This window comes from Wolffia australiana, chromosome 20, assembly GCF_029677425.1.
Source record: "Wolffia australiana isolate 7733 chromosome 20, ASM2967742v1".
NCBI classification, from domain to species: Eukaryota; Viridiplantae; Streptophyta; class Magnoliopsida; order Alismatales; family Araceae; genus Wolffia; species Wolffia australiana.
In genome coordinates this window covers 1,935,639-1,961,015 of record NC_135854.1, presented here as the reverse complement: position 1 = coordinate 1,961,015, position 25,377 = coordinate 1,935,639, and the positions used below count along the sequence as shown (strand labels likewise).

At 39.6% G+C, this 25,377-nt stretch overlaps 1 protein-coding gene across 1 annotated transcript; it reads left to right on the top strand.

Moving 5' to 3' along the window:
* Positions 1 to 5,694: 5,694 nt before the first annotated feature.
* Positions 5,695 to 24,076, top strand: LOC144716016 (Adaptin family protein). Its single transcript, XM_078591024.1, has 11 exons — positions 5,695 to 6,470; positions 8,203 to 8,388; positions 9,002 to 9,217; positions 9,316 to 9,426; positions 19,782 to 19,979; positions 20,064 to 20,189; positions 20,898 to 20,954; positions 21,027 to 21,143; positions 21,545 to 21,622; positions 21,963 to 22,106; positions 22,823 to 24,076. The coding sequence occupies exons 1-11, from the start codon at positions 5,868 to 5,870 to the stop codon at positions 23,687 to 23,689; spliced, it is 2,703 nt and encodes a 900-aa protein (XP_078447150.1). The 5' UTR covers positions 5,695 to 5,867; the 3' UTR covers positions 23,690 to 24,076.
* Positions 24,077 to 25,377: the final 1,301 nt, after the last annotated feature.

The window sequence follows — 25,377 nt, the reverse complement described above, 5'->3', positions numbered from 1 at the left end:
TTCTGTCAATATTCTCTGATTCAAACCCTGCCATAAGCTTCATAAAAATCACTAATTTAAAATCAATGCACCCATTTGTCGTTAGCCACAAGACAATTTTGAAATATTAGATTAATAATGATAGTCTCTTATTAGAAATAAAATTTAGTGCGAGAAGATGTGAGATCAACACTTAGCACTTTCTAAGCAACTAAGTCAAGAATTTAAAATAAAATGTAATGCAAGAATGTATATTAGATTAATATAAGCACTTTATATAAAATTAAATCAAAATGATTTCGAAGAGAATTTTAAAAATACTCATTTGGTAGAAATGAAAACAAATCGAAATTCCATAGCATTGTTTACCTGCAACGACAACAATTGATAAGCCAAAAAATAAGAGGTGAATTATGCAAATTTATTTTATCCCTTATCATTGCTGATTATAGCTTATACAATAAAATTTATAAACCTTAACTTAAGATGTATAATGGTAAGTATAGGTATCGTCCAAGGAAAGCTAGTAAGGAATTTAATCAGTTATCTACTTGAATAATTTGACCCTAATTAGAGTTATTTTAATCCTCAATGAAGATTAAATTACCCTGATTTGATAAATAATTTAGAATCAAGGGTAGAAGAGATAGGAAACACAGAAGATGTCAAGAGCTCTAGATTGACTTCTATGATCCAATAAAAAATATCTTAAGGGTCAAGTAGGGAGATTTAGAAGATAATTTGATTTTGGTTGTTTGGGGAAATTGGGAATCCAAATTCACTGACTACTTTCTCATAAACACAATCTAATCCTCCTAGAGATTAAACTTTTTATAATTTTTTATTTATCTTAATTTTCAATTGGAACAGTTAGATCATTTCAATGCTCACTCCTCCGAATCCTAATAAGGACTTGTACATTTCACTCAAGCCTGGTGATTCAGAAATTCAGACCAAGATCAAGAAGAACGATGAAGAAATTCGATAAAAAATCATCCAAATTACAATAGAAATTCAAATACAATGACATAAAAAGTACCAAGTAGGCTTGATCAAGCTGGTTCTCCTCTCTATCTTGCAGCTATGAAAGATCCCCTTCCAGAATGATCTCCTCATCTCGAAATTCAGCTTTTAATACTTATGTTAAATAGTAAAAATTACCATTTACCCCCAATAAGTGATTGAAAGAGAATATCGAGAAAAGCAACTTCAGGATCAAAAGTTATTAATAAATCAAAATTGACCAATCTAAGCCATTGGATCAATTTTTATTTATTTAATTTTAAATTTTGAAACACACAATCACGTGAAGATCTCTCATTGGCTTGCAAATTTTAGACTCAAATTTTTGGGCTCTTTCTCGGCATGCCACATACCTCCTGGCTGAATAAGAAAGGAAAAAAAAATTAAAAATAAACATAGTATGTGGCGATTTGCACATACCTGTGCACTTTTAGTAATGCTATCCAATCATGCACTGCCACATCACTTCCTGTGCATGCGCGTTGTATGCGCAGCACGTGCGGTAAACTTACTATCTAGGAGAGATACTTGAATCTTTGCATTTCAGCAATTGGGTTCTCATCCGACGGCCAAGATTTGAACACGTGGCCTCGCAAAAAACAACTAGTTAGAAGTGTGCACAAAAGTCCCCAAAAATATTTGCACGTACAAACTGAGACCGCCCAAAAGATATTTATGCATATGGCCCTCCGCTTTCACGAAAAAGTCATCCATGAAAACCTCTAGGCATGTACCAATGAGACCAAAAAACATAGCCTCATGCACCATAAAAACGTTGCGGGTGCATTACATAGGCCAAAGGTTCCGAGTGGACTTGTGAATGTTGTCCTATCCTGATCATTTTCATGGATTCCAATTTGGTTATAACCTGAATAACCATCCAAAAAACATTAGAAACTCTGTCCAGCTAACTTTTCAAGGATTTGATGAATAAAAGGTGAAGGGTAGTGATCTTTTTTAGTTGATAAATTTAGCTTTTTATAGTCAATACACACCCTCCAGCTCGAAGCCACCCTAGTATGGATTTCTTCCCCATCTTGGTGTTTCAGGACAGTGATTCCTGTCTTTTTGGGCACTACATGAATTGGACTAACCCACTTACTATCATGCAAATAAGCATTGAGGCATCACTGATGTTGTACTGATGGCTTTGAACCTTCTTCTATAAAAATTCTATGTCGACAAATATCAGGACTAATTCCCTTGATATCTTCAATTGCCAATCCAATGATAACAACCCTATTTAAAGTTTTTAAATGAATAAAGTTGTGCTAATTACTTGAATTATGAACATAATCTAGGGTGTTATCAGGTAGATTAGTTTACATAAAGATGAGGTCCATCCCTTCGAATATTGTGTGGTACATTCCAAGCTTGTACATCTGAATTGTTTGAAGATGGTTACTCAAGGAACTAAGAAATCATTGATTTGATCTATGCAGAGGTGATGATTTTAGTTTTCAGAGTTCTCTTCAATTTTTGATATCCCATTGTACAGTTGAGTCTGGATAGTTTCAATCACGGGCACAAAATCCCAGCTCCTAGATGTCTCAACACTTTTAAATTTTATAAAATCAATCACAAATCAATTAACCATATAAGATGATTATAGTGTTATATGTTGATGTACACCACTTTACGAATTTAACTATGGTCCCATTAAAACAATGCTAGATGTAGGTGTTAAGTGAGGGGTTGCTTTTTTGACAAGTGGGGATAATACCACTAATATGTCGTCACAAATAGTGTTGTCCACATCATTTCACAACCCTACGATTGGAACCGCCTTGACACTCATGATCTCAATGAAATTAAGGTATATTGTGTGAAATATAAAACAATATGTTGATATAAAAATCAGATTTAGTTATCACTAAATTTGAGTTTATTTACTGGTAAAAATAAATATTTTCCTATGTTGAAGAATTCAGAAAGTCAATAAGGAAATAATTTCCTCAGTCATGTAAGACTAAAAGATAATGTTTTGTGAGGAAGTATAAATAAGCTAAAGATTTTATGTTGTGTATTTCTTATTGGTATTGGAGTTTAATCAAATATGTGAGAGGGAGCAAAAGAGAGGCACATATTTATGAGTAGAAGAGAAAGCGAGAGGGAAACAAAATCAAAAATGGGTTTTATGCCTCCAAAAGGAAAGCATAAACTGTGACCAGTTGGTTCACCAATAATGGCCAGTAATGTTATCAACATAAATAAGACACGGTAGTGTGATTGACTTGAAGACTACATCATATCCATCATAATGGTATTACAGAAGGGCCCCTGAAGGTGTTCAATATGTTGTGTATGAGAAATGGATCTAACCTAGATGGGTGGTGACGAAAAAAGAAACAATGTAAAGCATTTATCTAACCTTAGGTCCGTCTTTTTTCAGCACTATGATAACTTAAAAATTAAAGTGACATCCTCCTCTGATTTGTTGTCTCTCTTAAATCAACTAAGAACATCAATTACACCTTGTTAGATATCCAAGTCTCCCTCTTTCACTAAGCCTACAAATATAGAAAGAAACCTCAAAAATGAGATCTATTTGTCCAACAATTCCCCCTTATATATCAGATGACATGGATGGATATAGGGGAGAAGGAAGACATTTCCTTTAAAATTTTGGTTAAATTGCTCATCTGGACCATCAAGTATCAAGGTTTGAAGTTCTCACAATCTAGGCTATTGATTTTGTTTGTTTCTTTGTCTCCATATTAATAATGCCACCACATACCTCTTCCATTTCTGTTTCCCTCTGCTTTAAAAATTACAAAAATATCAGCTCACTCTTTGCCGTTATGGCATCACAATTTGAGATGCCAAGATGACATCCATTTGCAATGATTACAACAGCTAGTCATTTGCAAAATTAATGATTGGTCGCCAAAATTAATAAAAATCTACTTAAAAGAGAATAAAAACCTATTATTACCATATTTTTGGACTTACAAAGTCAATATCCATTTGAATTAAGTGTCAAAAATTCTAAATAAACACACACACACATAAATTATCTTATTTAAAAGTAGGATATTTGAAATATCCATAAAAGACAAACATAAAAATATTTATATCATTCAGAAAATAGATATAATTATCTTAATCTTGGTAACTCTCATATATAATTATTTTATTGGATTTAAGCATGCAACATTCATGATAATAATGTCATTATTAGAGGTTTTATCAAATATATAGGGTAATGGGCTGACCCATTAACTTAATAAATAAAATAGACACATCAAAAGAGCAATATAATTATTCTCTTATAAAAGAGTTCATGGAACGGGGAGAAATAATGAAAAAAATTAATTATTAACAAAATATTAAATTAACATGTTTGGAATAATAGGGTGATTTTTTAACATAAAACCTTTAATTTTAGAATCAATATCTTGTGGGCAAAGGACTGTCAAATGATTCATAATCATGAGCATTTAAGTTGCTAAAAAAATCCATGCAATTTGAAGTTCTTAAAAGAAGTATGGAAAACTAAAACCTCTTTTTTGGACAAACCAACCACAAACTGATAATTAGTGGAAATAAAATGAATATGTTAGGTGTAATATTTAAAGGTCCGCGTAAACGCTTTCTTTTCAAACCAAATTATTATTAGTTGATAACTGTTGTATTATTCTTTAATTAATCAAAGTGACATATTTTTAAAATTTTGTATATAAGCTTTCCTTGTATGGTAAGATAAAAGATACTTGTTTATGAGAAGAATCAATTAAAAAGATGTGCACACACAAAAAACAACGAGATTTATAGATAGTTAAAAAACCATGAAAACTTTGTACAAGTTCTTAAGCGTTTAAAAATGGCCCTGAAAAATCTCAAAATTCATATTAAAATATAATTGGCCTAAGAAATTAAATATGTTAATATACATGTTGAAAAATGTTCATATTGTTATTATAATTTGTGTGACGATTTTTTATCAGTGAGAAACCAATCCCCGATTTTTACCTGTTCCTATTGATCTTCTAGCTCAATCTCAAATGATCATATGGATCAACTAAGTAATTCGACCAGAATGAATCAATTTATATTTTGATTACTCAACTTGCCCAACCAAAAACCGATTGATTCAATTTAATTTTATCCTGGGGTCTATACATCAGAGGTTTTTCAACAGTCATAGCAATTTCAGACAAAAAACTTTCCAGTGATAACCCTTCACTCCATGAACAATCATACCTTCACTTATCCAATGACGAAAACAGTGAATATAATCTTACTCATGTTAAAACTTCACCTTTTATTTCCTAAATTCAGAATAAGAAAATGAATCTAATAGGAGAATAAACAAAATACTAGGAAAAAGGCGTTCCTCCATTTATTTTCGATAAGTTACAGATCACAAATAATCACAACGTAGACAAAGGTTAATTAGAGAAACCCAAGTTTTCATTTCCAAAGCCCAGACGTAAAAAAAATAAAAAAATTACGAGAAAAAAATAAAAATTGTATGCTATATTGTTCCATTTGTTTTTCATAGACTTCAGACTCTGGAAGCATTGGTGGGAATTTTATTTCTAATTTCACAAAAAAGAATCGACAATGATATGACAGTAACCAAGTGTCCCTAAGAAGCTCGTCCTCTATCATGGGAGCACGTTAGTTATTCTCCTCCACCGGCACATCCGAACATCATCTTCTCCCTTCCTTCAAAGTCGGACCGATAGATAATTTACAGAGATCGATCATATGCGGAGATCCAATTCTCGCTGATCTCCTCGGCGATCTCGATCGCCGGCGGGGAAGAGTTGAAAATTTCGCAGCTGGGTTTGTATAAAACGGGAAATTTGTGCAGGAATTTGGCGAGGAGGAGTTGAATTTGGGGGCAAATCTAAATCTAGATGGAGCAGCTGAAGACGATCGGAAGGGAACTCGCCATGGGCTCGCAGGGCGGCTGGGGCCAATCCAAGGAGTTCCTAGATCTCGTCAAATCCATCGGAGAAGCTCGGTCCAAGTCCGAAGAAGACCGGATCGTGATCCAAGAGATCGAGACCCTGAAACGGCGGATCAACGACCCGGATGTGCACCGCAGGAAGATGAAGGAGTTCATTATTCGTTTGGTTTATATCGAGATGCTCGGCCATGATGCCTCGTTTGGGTACATTCATGCCGTCAAGATGACCCACGATGATTCTTTGATTCTCAAGCGAACTGGGTACCTGGCCGTTACGCTGTTCCTCAACGAGAACCACGATCTGATTATTTTGATCGTGAACACCATTCAGAAGGATCTGCGGTCGGATAATTATCTGGTTGTTTGTGCTGCGCTGACGGCGGTTTGCAAGTTGATCAATGAGGAGACGATTCCTGCAGTTCTGCCGCAGGTTGTTGAGCTTCTTGGGCATCCCAAGGAGGCCGTAAGGAAGAAGGCTGTCATGGCTCTTCACCGATTCCACCAGCGCTCCCCTTCGATGATGAGTCATCTCATCTCCAATTTTCGCAAGGTATAGTAATGTTAAAAAAAAATTATGATATCATGCATGCAAAGGATTCAAGTTTGTTAATGTCGGAGTTTCTGTGATTGACAGTGCAGATCATAGCTTCACTCCTTCTCTGTAGATATATATATTTCTTTACAATCAATTCTGCTGCAAATTAAGGGTTAGTTTACATTAAGGGACAGAAATTTGTAGCTTCATGGTGACGTTCTTTATTTGGGTTTTAAAATTTTCATCAATTGGTCAATGAATGCAGTGGCGGTGGAAAAGATTAGTGAAAAGATTCTTTTTTTCCGAATGATGGGAATGATCTCGGAAAGAAGAAAGATTTAGTTTTTCGAATGACCTTGGAAAGAGGATCAAAGTTATTACGGAAATTGGATGTGTTCTATCCGCCCGTCAGATTTTATTTTTTAAAGTTTATCACCTCCTAGTTCTCCTTTTAGTTATTAGGGCTTGAGTTAGAATTGCATTTAATTTTCGGGAATTGGGGGAGGCTGGTGAATGATTGCAGGTTCGATGGGAAAGAATGAAGAGGTATTTATATGTAATGGAAGTGTGGCAGATTCGATTATCGAGCGGGTGTTGATTTTGAGAATTTGAATGAAAACTATGAATCAAAGGAAAATGATAAGTTGTCTAACTGATTCTGAAAAAGGATCAAAGTTATCAATGAAATTGGATGTGTAGCATCGACGTTCACTATATTTTATTTTTAAAGTTTCTTACCTCCTTGATTTCATTTTTACTACATCGAGTTTGAAGTAGAATTGGACTTCGAGTTTGGGGATTGAATGAGATAGAGATGGTTGGATGGAAACTAAATGATGAAAAACATTTGTTGCTAGATTGTGGTTAATTGATATTGATCAGAAAATCTAGAGAGGATCAGGCAGACTGATAGCATTCTGATTAGACTTCGTGGGAAGTGTACACTGTCAGCAATAACGAGTCATCATTGACCATGACATTCCTCATCAACAGGTTGACAATGACAATGTCATAAACATCATCTCCAATTTTCTGTCTCTGCTTTTGGATTTCTAATCATCTCTCTTTACTGTCCCTCTTCTCTCAGATGGAAAGTGGTGATGTTGATGATGAGGATGATGACAAATCGTCATAACCATTCAAACTGCAGAGATGATGACGGTGATGATGGGTTTTGGATGGCAATGACGATGTTAGTCTTTGTTGGCAAACAACACCACCATGCACTGGAACATCCATCTCAAAATAGTCTGATTATTAGATCTCACACTATTTAGCCAGCTCAAAAAGTCAGGAAGTATTTTTTTTCTGCGTTTTGATGAGAATGTCTGAACTTTTGTTTTGAGAGTTAAAGCATAGTTGAGATGGTTAATACAATTGCTTGAGTGCAACCCAACGACCGGCATAGTCATTTGCCGCCATTTGGATTACGGGGGAAGTTTCAAATGTAAGATAAAGCGGAGTTTTGAGTGTAATGTTTGGTGACTAGTGAGACATATATTTTAATGGTCATGACCTTAAGGTTGGAAGTCAGTCTCAAAAATAATGAAAAGAAAGTAATCTATTGAAATTTAACCAATAAAAAAAATTATTTTTTATTGAAATATTATTTTGAATCAAGAGTTTTTGTTTATCTTGATTTATTCATTTTGCACTCCAAGGTTCCCATCTCTGCTGGCTGTTGCACACGGGCAATATCATTTCTAGGCATCTTATTTTTGGTAAAACTTTATCATCTTTTTTGCAGAGGCTCTGTGATAATGACCCCGGAGTCATGGGCGCAACGCTGTGCCCTCTTTTTGACCTTATTTCAGAAGGTTCAAGTTCTTATAAGGATTTGGTCATGAGCTTTGTCAGCATTCTTAAACAAGTTACAGAAAGAAGACTACCAAAGACCTACGATTATCACCAAATGCCTGCACCGTTTATTCAGGTATCAATAGAAACTGGCAGAATAGTCTCCTCATTTCTCATAGAATGAATAAGTGGCTTCATTTTCTTTGTGCAAGAATTTTCGTTCAGTTTATGTCGTTCAAAGACACCTTCTCTGAAAACCCACTATCTCATTATTCGTAGGGTGGAGCCCTGATTGTTGTAGTTGCCCACTACATCATTCCTTGTTATTTTAAGAAGCTTCTCGATTGTTAAATTACATGGACTACCAAAGACACATCATAATTTAACTTTCTCCTTAATCTAGACACAGGGATAGCTTTTTCATTATTTTATTCTTGATCTATTCAAACAATCAATTTTGATCAATCAAAACCACAACCAACTGAGTCGTGTTGGTAAATCCTAAAATCAATTGTCTTGTGCGTCCAATTGGTCAGATTGAGATTTTGTATGACCGCCGACCCCAAACTACTGATGCTGACAGTGGGTAATACTTTTTACAATCTCTCACACAGTCGAGGTTTAGTTTGTTTGCTTCTGATTTGCGGCAGATAGTTTATATTGTTTCCTTTTAAACTCTTGATTTCTGTGACTAGCAAAAACATGGAATGTATTCATGATCATGATTCTGTCTCCACTCTGAATTTCAGATAAAATTGCTTAAAATCCTTGCGTTATTGGGGAGCAGGGACAAACAAGCTAGTGGTGCCATGTACAATGTCTTGGACGACATCTTTAGGAAATCTGAACCATCGAGCAATATTGGGAATGCAGTACTTTACGAATGCATTTGCTGTGTGTCCTCGATTTTTCAAAACGATAAGTTACTCAAAACTGCTGCTGACGTCACTTCAAAATTTTTGAAGGTGTGCCGGCATGGTTCTTCATGAAATATTTCTCCAATCATTTGTAAATCTCCACTTTTTGTTTATTGCAACTTTTCAACTTCGTTGTCCCTCTACAGAGCGATAGTCATAACCTGAAATATATGGGCATTGATGCGCTTGGTAGATTGCTGAAGAGAAATCCAGACATTGCTGAGGAACACCAGCTTGCTGTGATTGATTGCTTAGAGGTGCACCATCTATCTGTTCTATCGTTATTTTTTTTAACCGCTGTAGTCATATTTATCATTTATACTTTTGCTATTTTTTAAACATCCATGAAATTTTACTCTTGGCTACTTTTAAAGCTAGATGTTGTATGATAACTCTTCATGTCTTGTTATAGAAGCCCATTGTTTCTTATGTAGTTTGTTCTAGAGGCAAAATTATCTCATCCTCGACATACTAATTTTTTATGCTTTTATTATTTTCCTTTTGTTTCCAAGAATTGGAAATATACCCCTGTACAGTTTTCATGTAATGAGCCTATGGGGGTAAAATGTAAAAACCTATATATTTGGGTTTATGACCAAAATGAAGATCAATTCCTTTTCCAAAACTTCCCCCCCTCGATGGGGTTGCTCCTGAAAGGGCTATCGATACACTCAGCTTGTATCCCAAGAATTAATAAAAAAAATCATGATCCATTCTCAATATCCAATTCAGTCACAACTGCCCAAGTGTCCAGATGAATACAGATTATGAATCTAAGGTAGATGAAGAGAAACATAGAATATGGACTGCCTATTTAAAAGAAAAAGAATATGAACTAGCCTTGATTGGCGAGTCCCCTCCGGCTGCAGATGGTCCCTCCACTGCTCTGGCCTCCAGCGCTCCACCGCTCCATCGTGATTCTGGTAGACTTCCAAGAAAATGCGCGATCCCTCCCCCGTGCAGGTTACCTCTGCTTTTAAACTGGTTCACACGTGCGAGGACTTGCAGGTGTGTTCTGGTTGGCTAATTCGTCTTGTAAAGAACATATGAAATGTTATCATACTGAGACAAAGAAACTCTTATTTTCAGCAGATGTGACCTCCCATGAAGGAGGGAATTTCTTTGAAGACTCTGGGTATCCCGGAGCGCCTCTGTGAACTCTCCTTGACCTAACCCTAGGTCGAGGAGGGAAGAAAGAAGAGACAGAAGGACAAAACAATATTCTTTCTCAACCAAACAAAAGTCTCCCTTTATATAACGGGTACACGGACAGGTTACATATATTGGACTTATGGGCCTGTAAGAGTCTGCTCCTGTAATTGGCAGTTGGCACATACTCCAGCTTGATTAGCTTCTGATCGATCTTCTCTCTGATGAAGTGACGATTAATTTGAACATGCTTTGTTCTATCATGTTGGACTGGATTGTGAGCAATATCAATCGCTGATTGACTGTCACAGTGGAGTGTAATTGTAGAATCTGCTGAGCTTCTCCACACTCCAAGGTCTTCAAGGATAATTAGGAGCCATATGCCTTCACAGATGCCTTTAGCAAGGGCTCTGAATTCAGCTTCTGCGCTCGGTAGTGCAACCACATGTTGTTTCTTACTCTTCCATGTGACTACATTTCCTCCAAGAAAGGTGCAATATGCTGTTGTTGACTGACGATCAGAGAGAGATCCGCGATAGTCTGAGTCTGTATAAATTTTTAAATTCAGACCACTACTCTTATACAACAAATTATGGCCCTGCTGTGCCTTTCAGATATGATAACACTCTGTAGGCACTCTGTAGCCATTGCACGGGACTATGCATAAATTGACTGAGGACACTGATACGATCCTCTACCCCCAAAGGGTATCTTAGGAATTTATCCCACTAGGGGCATTTTAGTAATTTCATGTTTAGGGTAGATTGCTTACTGTAGTAAATTGAAGGAAAAGATGAGATAGTGGACTGCAGAGAGAATTTCTGAGAATGTGGAGAAGAGACAGAAAAATTGGGGCAAAAATGAACTGATCTTTATTACTGAACAGATGCCCCTTTTATACAAATTTTCACACAGAGAGAGAGAGAGGTTAATGCTTTTGTCCAACGGTAAAAAAATGACCGTTGGAAAAAGCTGCAGAAGAGATTCCTTTTTCAAAAAGGACTTCCACCAGCTATATTTATAGCTGTTGGAGGCTGGGCCTGATATAAATCAGGCCCAGCATATATTAGGTTCTTAATGGACCTAATATATTCCCTAAATGGGCCCCTCACTATTGGGCCCTTAATGGGTCCTTAGTGGGCCGTTAATGGGCCCTTATTGGGCCTTTATTTAAATCCATTTTAGGTTAGTTTTTCCATTAGATCCCTAGGATTAGTCTATTACACGTACATGGCCTCAGGCACATAAGTTAGTAAAATTAGCCCTAACTGGGCCGTGATGATCTAACACTTACTTTTCTTATAAATAGGTGTAGCCCTCCATTGAGGAGGGCAGTCAAGAATGAAGGTAAGTTTGGCCTCTTGGCTCACTATCTCGATCCTCCTCTTCTCGGTCCCGTCCCCTTGACCGTCTAGCGATCCCCTAACCCCGTGATCGTCTCACCGGATCTTCAGCCGGCTCCCCTCCAATCCGATCTGTAAGAAACTGAGGAGAGAGAGAGAGTGAGCCAGGGAGAGAGAGTGAAACAGATTTTAGGGCACAATCAAAAGGATCATCTCTTTACTTCACCCTGGCCCCTTTTATACAACTTAATAATTCACAAGAGGAAGAAAAGTCAAGAGGAATATTCCCTGAGGGGAATATTCCTTCAAACGGTCATATTTAAAAATATGACCGTTGGAGTCCAGTCCAGCTGCAGTCAGCAGCTGGACTGTCCAACGACTGGATTTCCAGTCGTTGGAGAAAAACTGGGCCTGACTAAAGTCAGGCCCAGAATATATTAGGCCCTAATGGGCCTAATATATGGGCCCGTAGTGAGATGGTTCGGTTAGTGGTGTATTTTATTCCTTCCCTAGGATTAGTCTATTACACTTTACAAGGCCTTTGGCCCACAGAATGCTATACTAATAACACGATCCCTACCCTTGCCGTTCGGTTCTCTTCTAGTCTCTGACGATCCCCCGTCCCCGTGATCGTCAACCCTTCACCGCGTCATCAGGCGGCTCCTCCCTGGTCGATCCCTGCCCCTTCTGTTCAACCCTCCTCTCATTCCCGTTTCGACTCTCCTACCCCGGGAACGTCTATCTCGCATCACCCTCCAACCTCCTCCCAATACGAACCTAGATCAAGGTTCGTATCAGACACCAACTGCAAAAGCAACATCTGGCCTAGTATGATTGAGATAAATAAGTTTTCCAATCAAGCACTGATATCTCTCCTTGTTGACATGAGCAGACTCTTCACACGCACCCAACTTAATATTAGGTTTGAGAGGTGCTGCAGATGGTTTGCAATCGCTCATCCCTGTTTCGTATAAAAGATCCATGATATACTTGCGTTGTGATATAAATATCCCCTCTGAGTACGCAGTTTCAATATGCAGAAAGTACCTCAGTAGTCCCAATGACTTAATTCCAAACACTTCAGCTAAGCACACACCAAGTAGCTTAATTTCTTCCTCATCGTTACCAGTAATGTGATAAGGTACTATACATATCTTACAAGAGAAGACCCAAGAACAAACAGATAGATAAGAGTCAACCAAGAGCTGACCCAGAGTCAACTGCATAAAAGAGTGAAAAAGGGTGTCATGTGGATGGCACATGACGATCTTACAATAAACGGGCTACATCAGGCCAATTAGTAGAAGAAATAAATCAGGCCCACTATTGAATAAAGGCGGGAAGAATAAGTATAAAAGGAGAAAGGGGGCGATTGGAAGTTATCCCCCGACAGCAGGAAGTCATCAAGCTGTTGCGCTGTCTGGCTCTCTGGGCGCCGGGTTGCATTCGACCAGGAAGTCATCAAGGTTACGCCGGCTTTGTTTCATTTCCATTACAGATCAGACCAATCGGAGAGGTGCGTTTTGTTGTTGATTGATACATTTTCTAGCAAATATTGTATCATAATGATGATATCATCCACATACAAAAGTAGAATTGCTACCTGCCAGAAAGAGATTGCTTCACAAAGAGAGTGTGGTCGCCATGACTTTGCAAATATCCCATGAGCTTTAAACTTTGGGAAAATTTACCAAACTGCTTGAGGCCATACAAAGTCTTCTTTAACCTGCAAACTTTGTCATGAGATAGATTAGAATAATATCCAGGAGGCAATTGCATGTAAATTTCTTCATCCAAATTTCCATGTAGAAAAGCATTTTTAACATCTTATTGATGTAATCTCCGTCCCAGACTTGCTGACACTGCAATCAGTATACATACTGTATTCAACTAGGCCACTGGAGCAAATGTTTCTTCTAATCGGTTCTATAGCACTGTGTATATCCTTTGTCCACCAACCATGCTTTATATCTTTCTACGGATCCATCAGCTTTCTACTTTACAGTATACACCCATCGACATCCAACAGGTCTTTTACCTTTTGGTAGATCAACAATGTCCCATGTACCATTCTTCTTGAGAGCTTCCATCTCAGTGTTCATTGCTTCCTCCCATCTATCATCTGTGAGAGTTTCTCTAACATTCTTCGTAATAGTGATGGAGTCAATCTTCGTTAGGAATGTCTGAAACTTAGTAGAAGTACGGTCATATGTTACGAAGTGTGAAAGGGGATATTTTACTCCCTCAGCACGCGTCTTCTTCCCTTTCCTGAGTGCAATAGGCCACCCGGCATTGTCATCCTGATCTGGTAAAGTCACTTCTTCGGTTATATGGTTCCACCGTCAGGAGTCACTTCACCTTTGTTCTGATAGGCTTCTTCATCTCCTGTAGAAGCTGCATTGTCAATAACATTATCAGTCAGATCCATATCAGCAGGCTTCAGTAGTTCATTATTCTGGGACTCAGTGCTGATGATTTCAGCCAACTCATCTGCGGGGAATGCAGTTTGAACATTTTCTGCTATTTCACCTGAGAAAAATGCATGCTTCTCATCAAATGTGACATCTGCTGACATATAGAACCTCCTTGACTTAGGATGATAGCATTTTTACCCCTTTTTTCCTTGAGAGTACCCAATGAATACACATCTAACTGCTCGTGGACTGAGTTTATCCACTGGACTGTGTATATGAACGACGGCTGTGCAGCCAAATACTCTAGACTCTAGCTTAGTCCTTAAGTCAACATGGGGAAAATACTTAGAAAGGATCTCAATTGGACTATCATAATTCAGTACTCTTGATGGTAACCGATTAATTAAATGTACTGCAGTCAATATCGCCTCACCCCAGTAGAGTTTGGGCACATTTTGATGAAAGAGGGACGCTCGAGCTGTATTCACCACATGGCCAATCTTCCTCTCTGCTACACCATTTTGCTGTGGTGTGTATACACACGACGATTCATGTACTATCCCATGTTTCAAGGAGGACAAGGTATTGTTAAAGAAATCTGTTGCATTATCTGTTTGAAATTTCTGTACACACACACCAAACTGAGTTTTAATTCATATGCAGAAGTCTTTAATTACTTTTGTCACTTCTGATTTCTGCTTAAGGAGATGTACCCAGGTTAACCTCATACAGTAATCGACCAGGATAAGAAACCATCTTGCCCCTGTCAATGATGTAACAGGCGATGGTCCCCATATATCACCATGAACTAGAGAAAATGGAGTCCAACTCTAGATATTTCGCCAACCACACTATACGAGGCTCGCTTGTTTAGCACATTGGCAAGATTCACACACAACTCTAGATATTTCAAGGTCTTTAGCAAAAAAAGGAAACATTTTCTCCATCAGTACAAAAGCTGGATGTCCAAGACGAAAGTGTAATAATTTAAATTCTTCAAGTTGTTTGCTTCTCTTCTCTTCAAGCTTCTGAGCATCCACCATCATCCATGCCTTCCATTCATCCTTGACGTAAATGAGCCCATTCTGTTCCTCAAAGGGTGAAATCTTCTGGTTCCTTGCCTTGTCATAAACAAAACACCCAGTAGGATAAAAAAATAGTGAACATCCAGTATCCCGAGCCAAACGCTGGGGTGAAATTAATTGAGCCCTTAGGCTAGGTACATGGAGAACATTCTTAATAATTCCCACACTTTCAACTTTTACATTACCCATGCCTGTGAAAGGTAAAGCTGCACCTCCTGCAGTGAATACCTTTTTACCTCCGTCACAAGGGGAGTATGTATAGAATTTGGCCTGATAAGGAGTCATATGGTCTGTTGCTCCAGAATCAAGAATCCAATCTCGGTAAATTTGGTTTTCTGGGGAAGATGGATTACCTGATCTGGTGACTGTGCTGGCCATGGATGAAGAGCTGACGAGGGCTGTCAACTTCTCAAGCTCCTCTCTTGAGATGATGATATAGTTCTCCAAAAAAGTAGTCAAGAAAACTCAAGAAATTCGTAACAATGATCAATTCAGAATGTCTTCCAAGAGGAATATGAAAGATGTAGAGAATCAAGAGGTGATACAGAAGATCCCGGAAAAGAAAGAATAAATGAAGAAGAGGCTTCAGCCGCATCGGCTTCCCTCCCGCTTCCGGTGGAGCATCTCCTGCCAGACCACACTTCAAAAATCCTCCCCCCGCTTCTGCTTGAAGAACTTTATTTATATAGATGTTTTTTCTGCCCAAAGTCCAGTTGGCTGTTATGCCTTTCTTGGTCGTTTCTTGTTAAAACGTGGGAGGTCCGTAACAGATGACTAACCTCTTCAGTGCTGGATTTCACCACATATTTTACTGTCCCTTGGTCAGATGATTCAGCTTCTCCTGGATCACTTCCCCCAGTGTGTGCAGAATGAGCTTGAATCCGTGGAGGTCGCCCATGCAAATCCCAGCAGTTATCCTTGGTATGTCCTCTCCGCTTACTGTAATGACACACAATGGGTCCCTTATTGACCCTACCTCCTTGACCTTTACTGCCTTGATATGCCTCATGTCCTTCTTGCCCATAGCCTTATCCGCGCTTCTAGAGTATGCTGCTCCAGTCTTCTGGCCCTTCACCTTGGCCATCAGTCCCAAGCCAGTCTCTTCCTTTAAGTATTACTAGCAACTTGTAATCGACCTTCTCCAATATGAGATTGATAGCTTGTTCCAGATCAGGAATATTTTCTCGATTCAGAATCTGGCTCCTCACTGATTCATATTCAGGGTTTAAACCCATCAAGAATTTGAACATTTTGTTTCAGAGAGTATACTCCCATTCATCTGCATTGTGAATTGGCCGATAGGGATCCAACTCCAACCAAATGGCCTGAAGCTCATTTACATTGTCAATCACACTTCTGTCTCCCTGCCGTAAATTCCAGGCTTTAATCACAAGTTCATAGGTCCTCCAGAGATTAATTTTCTTAAGAGCATTCTTCTCAACATAATCCCAAATCTGCTTGGCGGTCTTCAGAATTGCCATCGTGGGAAGTTCATCTTTGGTCATACTGCTGCGCAGAAGCACATGGACAATGGCATCATCTCACTTGCAGGACTTATACAAGGATTTGTTGGAGCCATTTCTGCACTTAGATGGTCACTCAACTCTCGCCCAATAAGGGTAGGCTCCTCTGACCCCACTGAGAAAAATTCCTCCCATTATATCGGAGTGGCTCTGCTACAGGGGGAATTACGGAGGGCAAAAGACTGTGAGAGTCCCTCAGATCTCCATCTCCATGAGCCCCACTTGCTGCTGTAGACGATGCCTCACTAGCCATCTTCAACAGAACAGTGCAGACGAGTTTTCATGTATAACTTGATAGGAGTAGGGCTTCCACACAAGGATGGTCAGCCTCGACGACAATGTACTTCACAACAAGCCTCCAATAATGATGACGGAACTTCTGTCTCCTTCTGGATTGACAATGCCAGGCGGTGTCTTCCACACGATGACGACGCCAGAAGCAAGAAACACGATGACGGAACCTCCATCTCCTTCTGGATCGACAACCCCAGGGAAAGTCTTCCACAGGACAACGAATACGGAACAACAGTGGCGGTGGGTCTTCTCGACCTCACGGTCCCTGCTCTGATACCATGTGAACTCTCCTTGACCTAACCCTAGGTCGACGAGGGAAGAGAGAAGAGACAGAAGGACAAAACAATATTCTTTCTCAACCAAACAAAAGTCTCCATGTGTACCCTTTATATAACTGGTACATGGACACCATGTAATGGGCCCATTACATAGAAGGTCAAAAATAAGGAAAGTTAAAACTAGAAAGGACTCTCTGGTTAACAGCCTCAGATCCTTTAGGGTGGTCAGTTGACACAACACTGGCTGTCCGTGGACTAGAAACATTTCAGAAGAAATCCTGGTTCCAGAGTTTTAGAATAATCTGAACCAGTTGGCCAACTGCTGAATCAGTTGACTCAGTCACATTGATGCAGGACAACAGGTGGTGATGGATGTAGGACAATTGAGGTGACGGAAAAAGGACAATGGGGGTGCTAGATATTGGGCTGGTTTAAGGTGGGGATGGATAAACAGACCACAAATCACACGGTCGGTTTTGAAGACTTAAATCAGTTGAGATAGTAGTGGTGCAGCCCCTTTCCTCTACGAGGCCGAGAGTACTGTCTTCAACCTCCGCAATGATGCTAAGCACCAAAGTCAATTCAATCAAATTCACGTCCGCTGGAAAACTCAAGAAATACCTAATCCACTATTCGTTGAAAATTCAAGAAAATCCAGAAGAAATCCGACGACGGTGGAAGAACTTCTCGCGGAACACTGGACGAAGAACACCGGACACCAAAGAGCTTAGGGGTACCTCTGCACCAGGGGTGCGTGACGAGGATGCGGGGAATTCTCGACGCGTCGTTGGTGGGACGATTGACGTGCGCTTCGACAGGGTGTCGCGGATCCAACTGTGCGGTCAGTTGGCGGGGGGTTAAGGGGGGAGTCGCCCCCTTGCGGGGTGTGGGGCAGCGCCCCGACACCTAAACGATATGCGCGGCAACCAGTAGCTGCGAGGGCGTCCGGGAGCACGGTGGGCTCGCGTTGGCGGCCGGGGACTTGGCGGCCTGGGTGTTGGGCGGCCCTGGCAAGGGCGGCCTGGCGCTGGGCGGCCCTGGCGAAGGGGTGGCCTGGCGCTGGGGTGGCCTGGCGTTGGGTGACCGGCGCTAGGCGCTCGGCGGCCTGGGCGCTGGGCGGTCCTAACGAAGGGCGGCCTGGCGCTTGGGCGGCCAGACGCTGGGCGGTCTGGTCACTCTGGCAGTCTGGGCGCTGGGCGGCCCTGGAGAAGGGCGATCTAGCGCTGGGGTGGCCTGGTGCTGGCGGCCAGGCACTGGGCAGCAGGGCACAAGCGGGCGCGGAGAAGGAGCGGCGGCCTTCGGCGTGAGGCGACGGCGACGACAGCGGCGGCAACGGTCCGACGGGAAGAGGGTTAGGGCAAATCCTATAAGAAGAAAACTCAATTCTTGAAAATAAATTTGCCAAATGTTTCTTGCAACATTGGCCTACATATAGGCCTTGGAGGAAAGAGAAAATATGAGAAATGACATAAAATAAAAATGGACGACGTGTAATCGTGTCACGTCAAAGGGCAGTTCTGGATCTGTTGTTGACAACGTGTCATGATGTGTGACGGCTCGGGAGGCGGTGGTTGCACGGCCGACGATGGTGCGTTTGTCGTCGGTGCACTGATTTGGTCGTCATCCGGGCACTTCTTCAGTTGATGTTGATGACAAGTCTGGATGCGAGGCGTGGCGGATGACATTAGCGGCGCGTCCAAGGTTGGTGCGTTGATGTCGTCGCCACCACATATCTTGTGAAGAAACCTCTATATGGCCAATCACACTACATAAGGGCAAACGTGCATAATATACTGTCATTTTAATAGAGAAAATATCAATAAAAAGATCTTAAAATTTGAGCATGTCAAATCGGAAAATCAAGTGACAGACATGCTAAGAACAGGATTGCCGGGGCCAGTCTTCCATTGGCTGTTAGATGAGCTGGGGTTGCAGAACATCTACATACCGACTTGAGCATCAACATATTATTTTTCATGCTTTTTATTATTGTCCTAATGTTTCTAATATAAACCTACCTTAAGAATACCTAAGGAGGAAGGGTGCTACGCACACACATGCCGACTAAAACATCAGGTGAGAATGAGTGGGTGATTGGCAGGAGCATCTGCCTATAAATAAAGGGGAAATGGACAAGGTATAGAGGAAGGTTTCCTTGAAGTCAGTTGCTGTGTTGACACCGGCTGAAGTTCAGGAGATCCTCCTGATCCTGAGGGAGACTAGACCAATTTGGCTAGTCTCTGTTTGTTCCTTCCATCATTCTTCTGTTCTTGGAGACTATTTCTATTTTTGTCAATTCTTGGAGTTCTTGGTGCAGATCCCTTCAATTCGAGTTCAATATTTGAAGTTACAAGAAATACAAATTCAATGCATAAACCAAGGTGTGGAGCCCCTATTGGGGAGGAAATAACAATACTAAATTAAGACATCAGCGTCATAGTTGAGGAATGATTCAAAGTTTTGCCTTTTCTTCCCAACGAATTCCTTATTTGTTTGCCATATAAACTGATTTATCATCCCTCTTAGGATCCTGACGACACACTCAAAAGAAAGACGTTTGGGCTTCTATACAAGATGACAAAACCGACCAATGTGGAAGTTATAGTTGACCGCATGATTGATTATATGATAAGCATCAATGACAATCACTACAAAACAGAGATTGCATCACGCTGTGTTGAACTTGCTGAGCAATTTGCCCCAAGCAACCATTGGTTCATCCAGGTAACGTAATAGTGTGATAAATCATTCCCTCTCATATCTCTTTCTCCAGTTTTATGTTAACTTAGTTCATTTTTTTGGCTCCAGACGATGAACAAGGTCTTCGAACATGCGGCAGATCTTCTAGATGTTAGGGTGGCCCATAACTTCATGCGATTGATTGCAAATGGGGAAGACGATGAAGGTGCAGGCAGTCAGCTGAGATCCTCTGCGGTTTGTGCCCTGCCCATTGATTAGAAAATGTCGACTGTTTCTTTATCATTCGATTTAGTGTCCATTTCTCATTCAGAAAAATGATAGAGTTGTTAAATATTGGTTTATATCACTCTCTGTTCTTTTCATTTGTAAATGGTATTAGGCCTCAAGGAAACAGGCCCAATATCCATATCCCGTTATTATTTGCTGTATTCTCTTTCCTTTTCTAGGCCCTGTCTTCTGTAGACTGTTGCCGATGACATATAGTTAACTATTTTTTAAGTAGAATTTTACTAACTTGACGGCTGACATTGAGGGAGTTCATCAATGGCATCAATAATGTATGATCCCCCAATCAACAGCAACAGTCTGTGGTTTCTTAAACAAAACAGCAGCAGTTTGTGGTAACCTTGTCAATGTCATCGTCAATCACCTTCTTCAACACATCAATGTTGTCATCAACATCAACAAGGGTCAATGACGTTGATGACATCATGTCAATGACAACTATATCAAGGACTAGCATTCATCATGCAAGAAGGTTGCAGTTTGCTGAAAATTTTCGTTTATGTCTTGCAAATTTTATCCTTAAATAAAATGGTTGTGTATTCGTGTGCGAGTTGTTGGCATTTATCTCCATGATTTTATTGTTTCAAAAAAAAAAATGATTTTCCTGATTATAATTATGTGATTCCTATTTTTCGGCCTAATTTTTTCTTTTAATAGGTGGTTTCATACCTACGCATTCTTACAGAACCCAAGCTACCATCTGTTTTCTTACAGGTATGGTCTTCTGTATATCATTGCAATGATAAATTTTAGCTTTCTTTTTTAATTATAATGGAAATAAGGCAGGTAATTTGCTGGGTTTTGGGAGAGTACGGAATGGCAGATGGTAAATTTTCTGCATCATACATCATGGGGAAGTTGTGCGATGTTGCAGAAGCACGGCTGAATGATGAGAAAGTCAGGGTATGGCTTTCGAGTGACATACTTTTTTTGCTTGAAACCTTGACTTTCCTTGCCTTATAATGATGTGATTTTTGGGAGAAACTCATTTTCTCTCATCTATTAATTAGTCAAAAAAATTGTTCTACGATTTGTTTGTTTATTTCTGATTTAGATATGGTTGGAAATGGAAATTTTCCATCATTCGACCTGAAAATAGAAAAGGGGAACCCAATTCTCAGAAGCACCTTCATTGTTACAATTATCATTATCATCTCAACCATGACCATCGACATCATCCTATTTACCAGCATCTTACTTTTTTTTTCGAAATTCATTTTTAGACTCTTCTTTTTCTGTTTTTAAATTGAAAAAGTTGATGCTCTTTGAATGTTTTCAACACATTCAATTCCTCTGTTTTGAAGGCCTACGCACTGACAGCGATAATGAAAATTTGTGCTTTTGAGATTGCTGCCGGGAGGAAAGTGGAACTCCTGCCTGAGGTATCCATTTTTAAATATTCAATATGACTCCTTATTTCTTTCTAGGATAATTTTGTTTTGCTAAAAATCTTTGACGTTTTCGAGAGATTATTATTTTTGTTTAATAGTGATCCTCTGGAGATGATTTTATTGCACTATAATTGCATAGAGGCGTAATTTTTTTCATATTTTCTGGATTTGGATCATTTTTTCCCATTTCTTTCAGAACAAACCTCCCGTATTGTTACATCTCCGATGTTTTGGGATGTGTTTATGAATATAACGGGCACAGGAAATGATGAGTTATATTTGATTGAGACTGATGACTTATATTAATATCGTATGCCTCTACTTTTTGCAGTGCCAATCCTTGGTGAATGAACTTTCAGCATCTCATTCGACAGATCTCCAGCAGATCGCATATGAGCTGCAATCCTTGCTGTGCCTGGATTCACGTGCTGTTGAAGCGATAATGCCATATGATGCCAGCTGCGAAGACATTGAGGTTATCATCATTTTCTTCTTCATCATGATCTTCATCACCATTGTCAGCAACCTGTTGGTATCATCATCATCCTCATTATGGTCAACTACTTTCTTCACCATCATCATCATTCATTATGGTAAATTTCCTTCTTTATAGTTTCATTTCCTTCATTTTTTAATTATTTCACTGTCATCATCACTTCATCCTTCTCCATGTGTATCATCATATTTTCCATCTTCATAATGATGACTATCACCATCAGCCTCCTCTTTTTTAGAATCTTGATCATAATCATGATCATGATCATGATCATGAGAACTTCTTTTCTTGCCTTTGGTTCTTGTTCTTACTCGTGACCATAATCTTGACAGCTTAATATGCATTATTTTCACTTTCATCATAGTCATCATTATCTTTTTGTTTTCTTAATGATCATGATCATGACCAACTTCTTCATATTCATGATCCTAATCATGGTTGACTTCTTTAAGATTCTTATTATTCGTCTTTAGCTTCATCGCCATCGTTGTTGTCATCTATTTCATCATCAAGATGATGTTCAGGTTCTCTGTTTCTTATATTCTTTTAACTCTTATTCTTCTTCATGCTCATGATCAACTTCTTTATTTTCATCTGCTGGTTCATCCTCATCATAATCATCTTTTTTTTTTCATCTATGGACGGCTTCATTGATGTTTTCACCATCATCATGATGGATCATCTCCCCCCTGTAGGTGGATCGGAGCCTCTCGTTTTTGGATAACTTTGTAAGCCAGGCACTCCAGAAGGGAGCAAAACCTTACATCCCTGAATCAGAGAGACCAGGGACCTTGAACATCCCCAACTATGGTGCCCTCGATCGCCCCCATCAAGATCCTGCTCATTCTTTGCGATTTGAAGCCTATGACCTCCCCACCCCACCTCCTCCTCCTCTACCAGCTGTTGACTTTGTCCCTATCATTGAGCCAGCTGCCATCTTCTCATTAGAGCCAGCTCACACTGCGCCAGATTCATCCTCTGACCACAACCTACGCCTCCGCCTCGACGGCGTCCAAAAGAAATGGGGCCGCCCTTCCTATTCATCATCATCAACGTTATCCTCATCATCATTGTCATCATCATCCTCATCCTCATCATCATCATCAATGGCTTCGACCACAACTTCTGCATCCTATGAGAGAAAGACATCAAATGGAACAGCAGTGGCTGAGATCTCCCCTGAGAAGCAGAGGCTGGCAGCATCGCTATTTGGCAGCTCTTCTGCGAGAAGAGATGCACCGGCAAGGGCACCACAGAAGGCAGCGAGAGCACCGCCACCACCGCCGCCTCAGCTACCTGCCGTTGACCTTCTTGATATGGGTGAAACGGCTCCAGAAAGAGCACCGGCAGTGGCGGTGGTGGATCCATTCCAGCAGCTGGAGGGCCTCCTAGGCAGTGGTGGTAGTGCCAGCAATCTTCTGGCAGCGGTCCCGGCAGAGCCGTCAGTACAGAAGAAGGGGCCGAATCCGCAGGACTCGCTGGAGAAGGATGCATTGCAGAGGCAGATGGGGTTGATGCCATCCATGCAGAATCCTCACTTGTTCAGAGATCTCCTTGGCTAAGGGAAGGTGGAATTTGGGAAATGGACCGGTATTGATTGTCTTTTTGGTTGTTAATTGGGTCTAGAATAAGGTATTAGAGGGGCCTGAGGAGGCCTGATGGGTATGTGTTTTCTTTCACATCTTGAGTGTAGGATGACTGAACCTTGGGATCCTTTGGAACCCATAGTCTCTCTCTCTCTCTCTCATCTGGATCTGTTTATTCATTCCCTCTGTCGCTCTCTGTCTCTCTCTCCATCTCTTAGTTTCCTTTCATATTTCTTGCATTGTAGCTGAATCTTGGGCTCCTTTGATAGCTATCAGTTCTCTCTCATGTATATCAAACTCATCTCATCCTATCTATTCTGTTGATCTTTAGAATCATATTAATCTCATGCTTATTTCTTTGTATGCTCTCCCCTTCTTGTTACAGGGTTGTCATTTTAATGAGCTTGATATTTTGATGGATTTCAAGAATGTTCAGTTTGACATATTTTATTGGTAGTATCTTGAATATTATATGCATGTAAGTTCTTGGTTATAAAAGTCACTGCGTTAACCCAATTGTTCCTAGTTTTGCCATCAACTACTGGTTCATCTCTTCCATATTACCTAAAATTTATTTTAAAGGGAACATTAATTCCGTTGAAGTCTTCCTTATTCTTATCATCTCAGTATTTAGCTGGGTCAACACATTTGATATTTAGTTAATTCATGTATTTATAAGCATGTGTGTCCTTATGGAAACTAACCATGTTGAGATGTTCGATCTTGAGTTGGAATCAATTATTGCACATTAAACATCAGATATATTCAAATTCAACAAGTCATATGTTTGTTCCTTTAAGACGAATTAACATTGTCTATATGAATATTGAATTTCAAGATTTTGGATTGTACTGCATATATTTATATCATAAAGCTTTGGATGAATGTCTGATGTGTTTCTCGTGACATTTTAAGATTTTTTTGAGCTTGAAAATATTTGCATGTTTTTGGATTTAATGCAACCCCTGGATATTGTGTGCCATGAGCATTTTCATCTTAAGGTATCACAAAAGTAACCGAATCTAATGTGAAATAGAATTCCGACATTGTTTGTATTCATTGTTGTTTTCTTTATTATCATTAGGTTACTATCCAGTTTATTCAAGCAACAAGCCAGATCTTAATGAAGGGATAATATCCTAATTTAAGTCAACACCTACATCTAAGCAATTGCAAGATTATTACTCAATCATCGCAAGATAATTAACTTAAATGCTAAACTACTATCTGATCAACATGAAATATCATTAAATAGTCAACAGTTATTACTTTTGAACATACTAGGATCAAATAAAGTAAAAGATGATAAGAATTTAACAACCCAGAGAACTGATTTGAACTTAATTAGGACAGAAGCGAATTGTCAGAAAATGTATATGAATTCAAGATCTTAATGATGAATCTTTTAAATCAAGGTACTAGACAAAATACTATCTTGAAGCCAGTTGGAGAAGAAATCGAATTCTGAATCTTTTGGCATTTGGATGCAATCACAATAAGTGGTTTAAAAAGACCGTGAAGCTTCACATCTCCAAGAGAGGATTCAGATGTGAAGGGCCTGCATGGCAATGATTCATGTGTGACTTATGGAGGCCCACTGGCTCGAATATTGGTTGGGTTTCTATTTTCTGGTAAGATCGTTCATATAATAATTAAATAAAAAA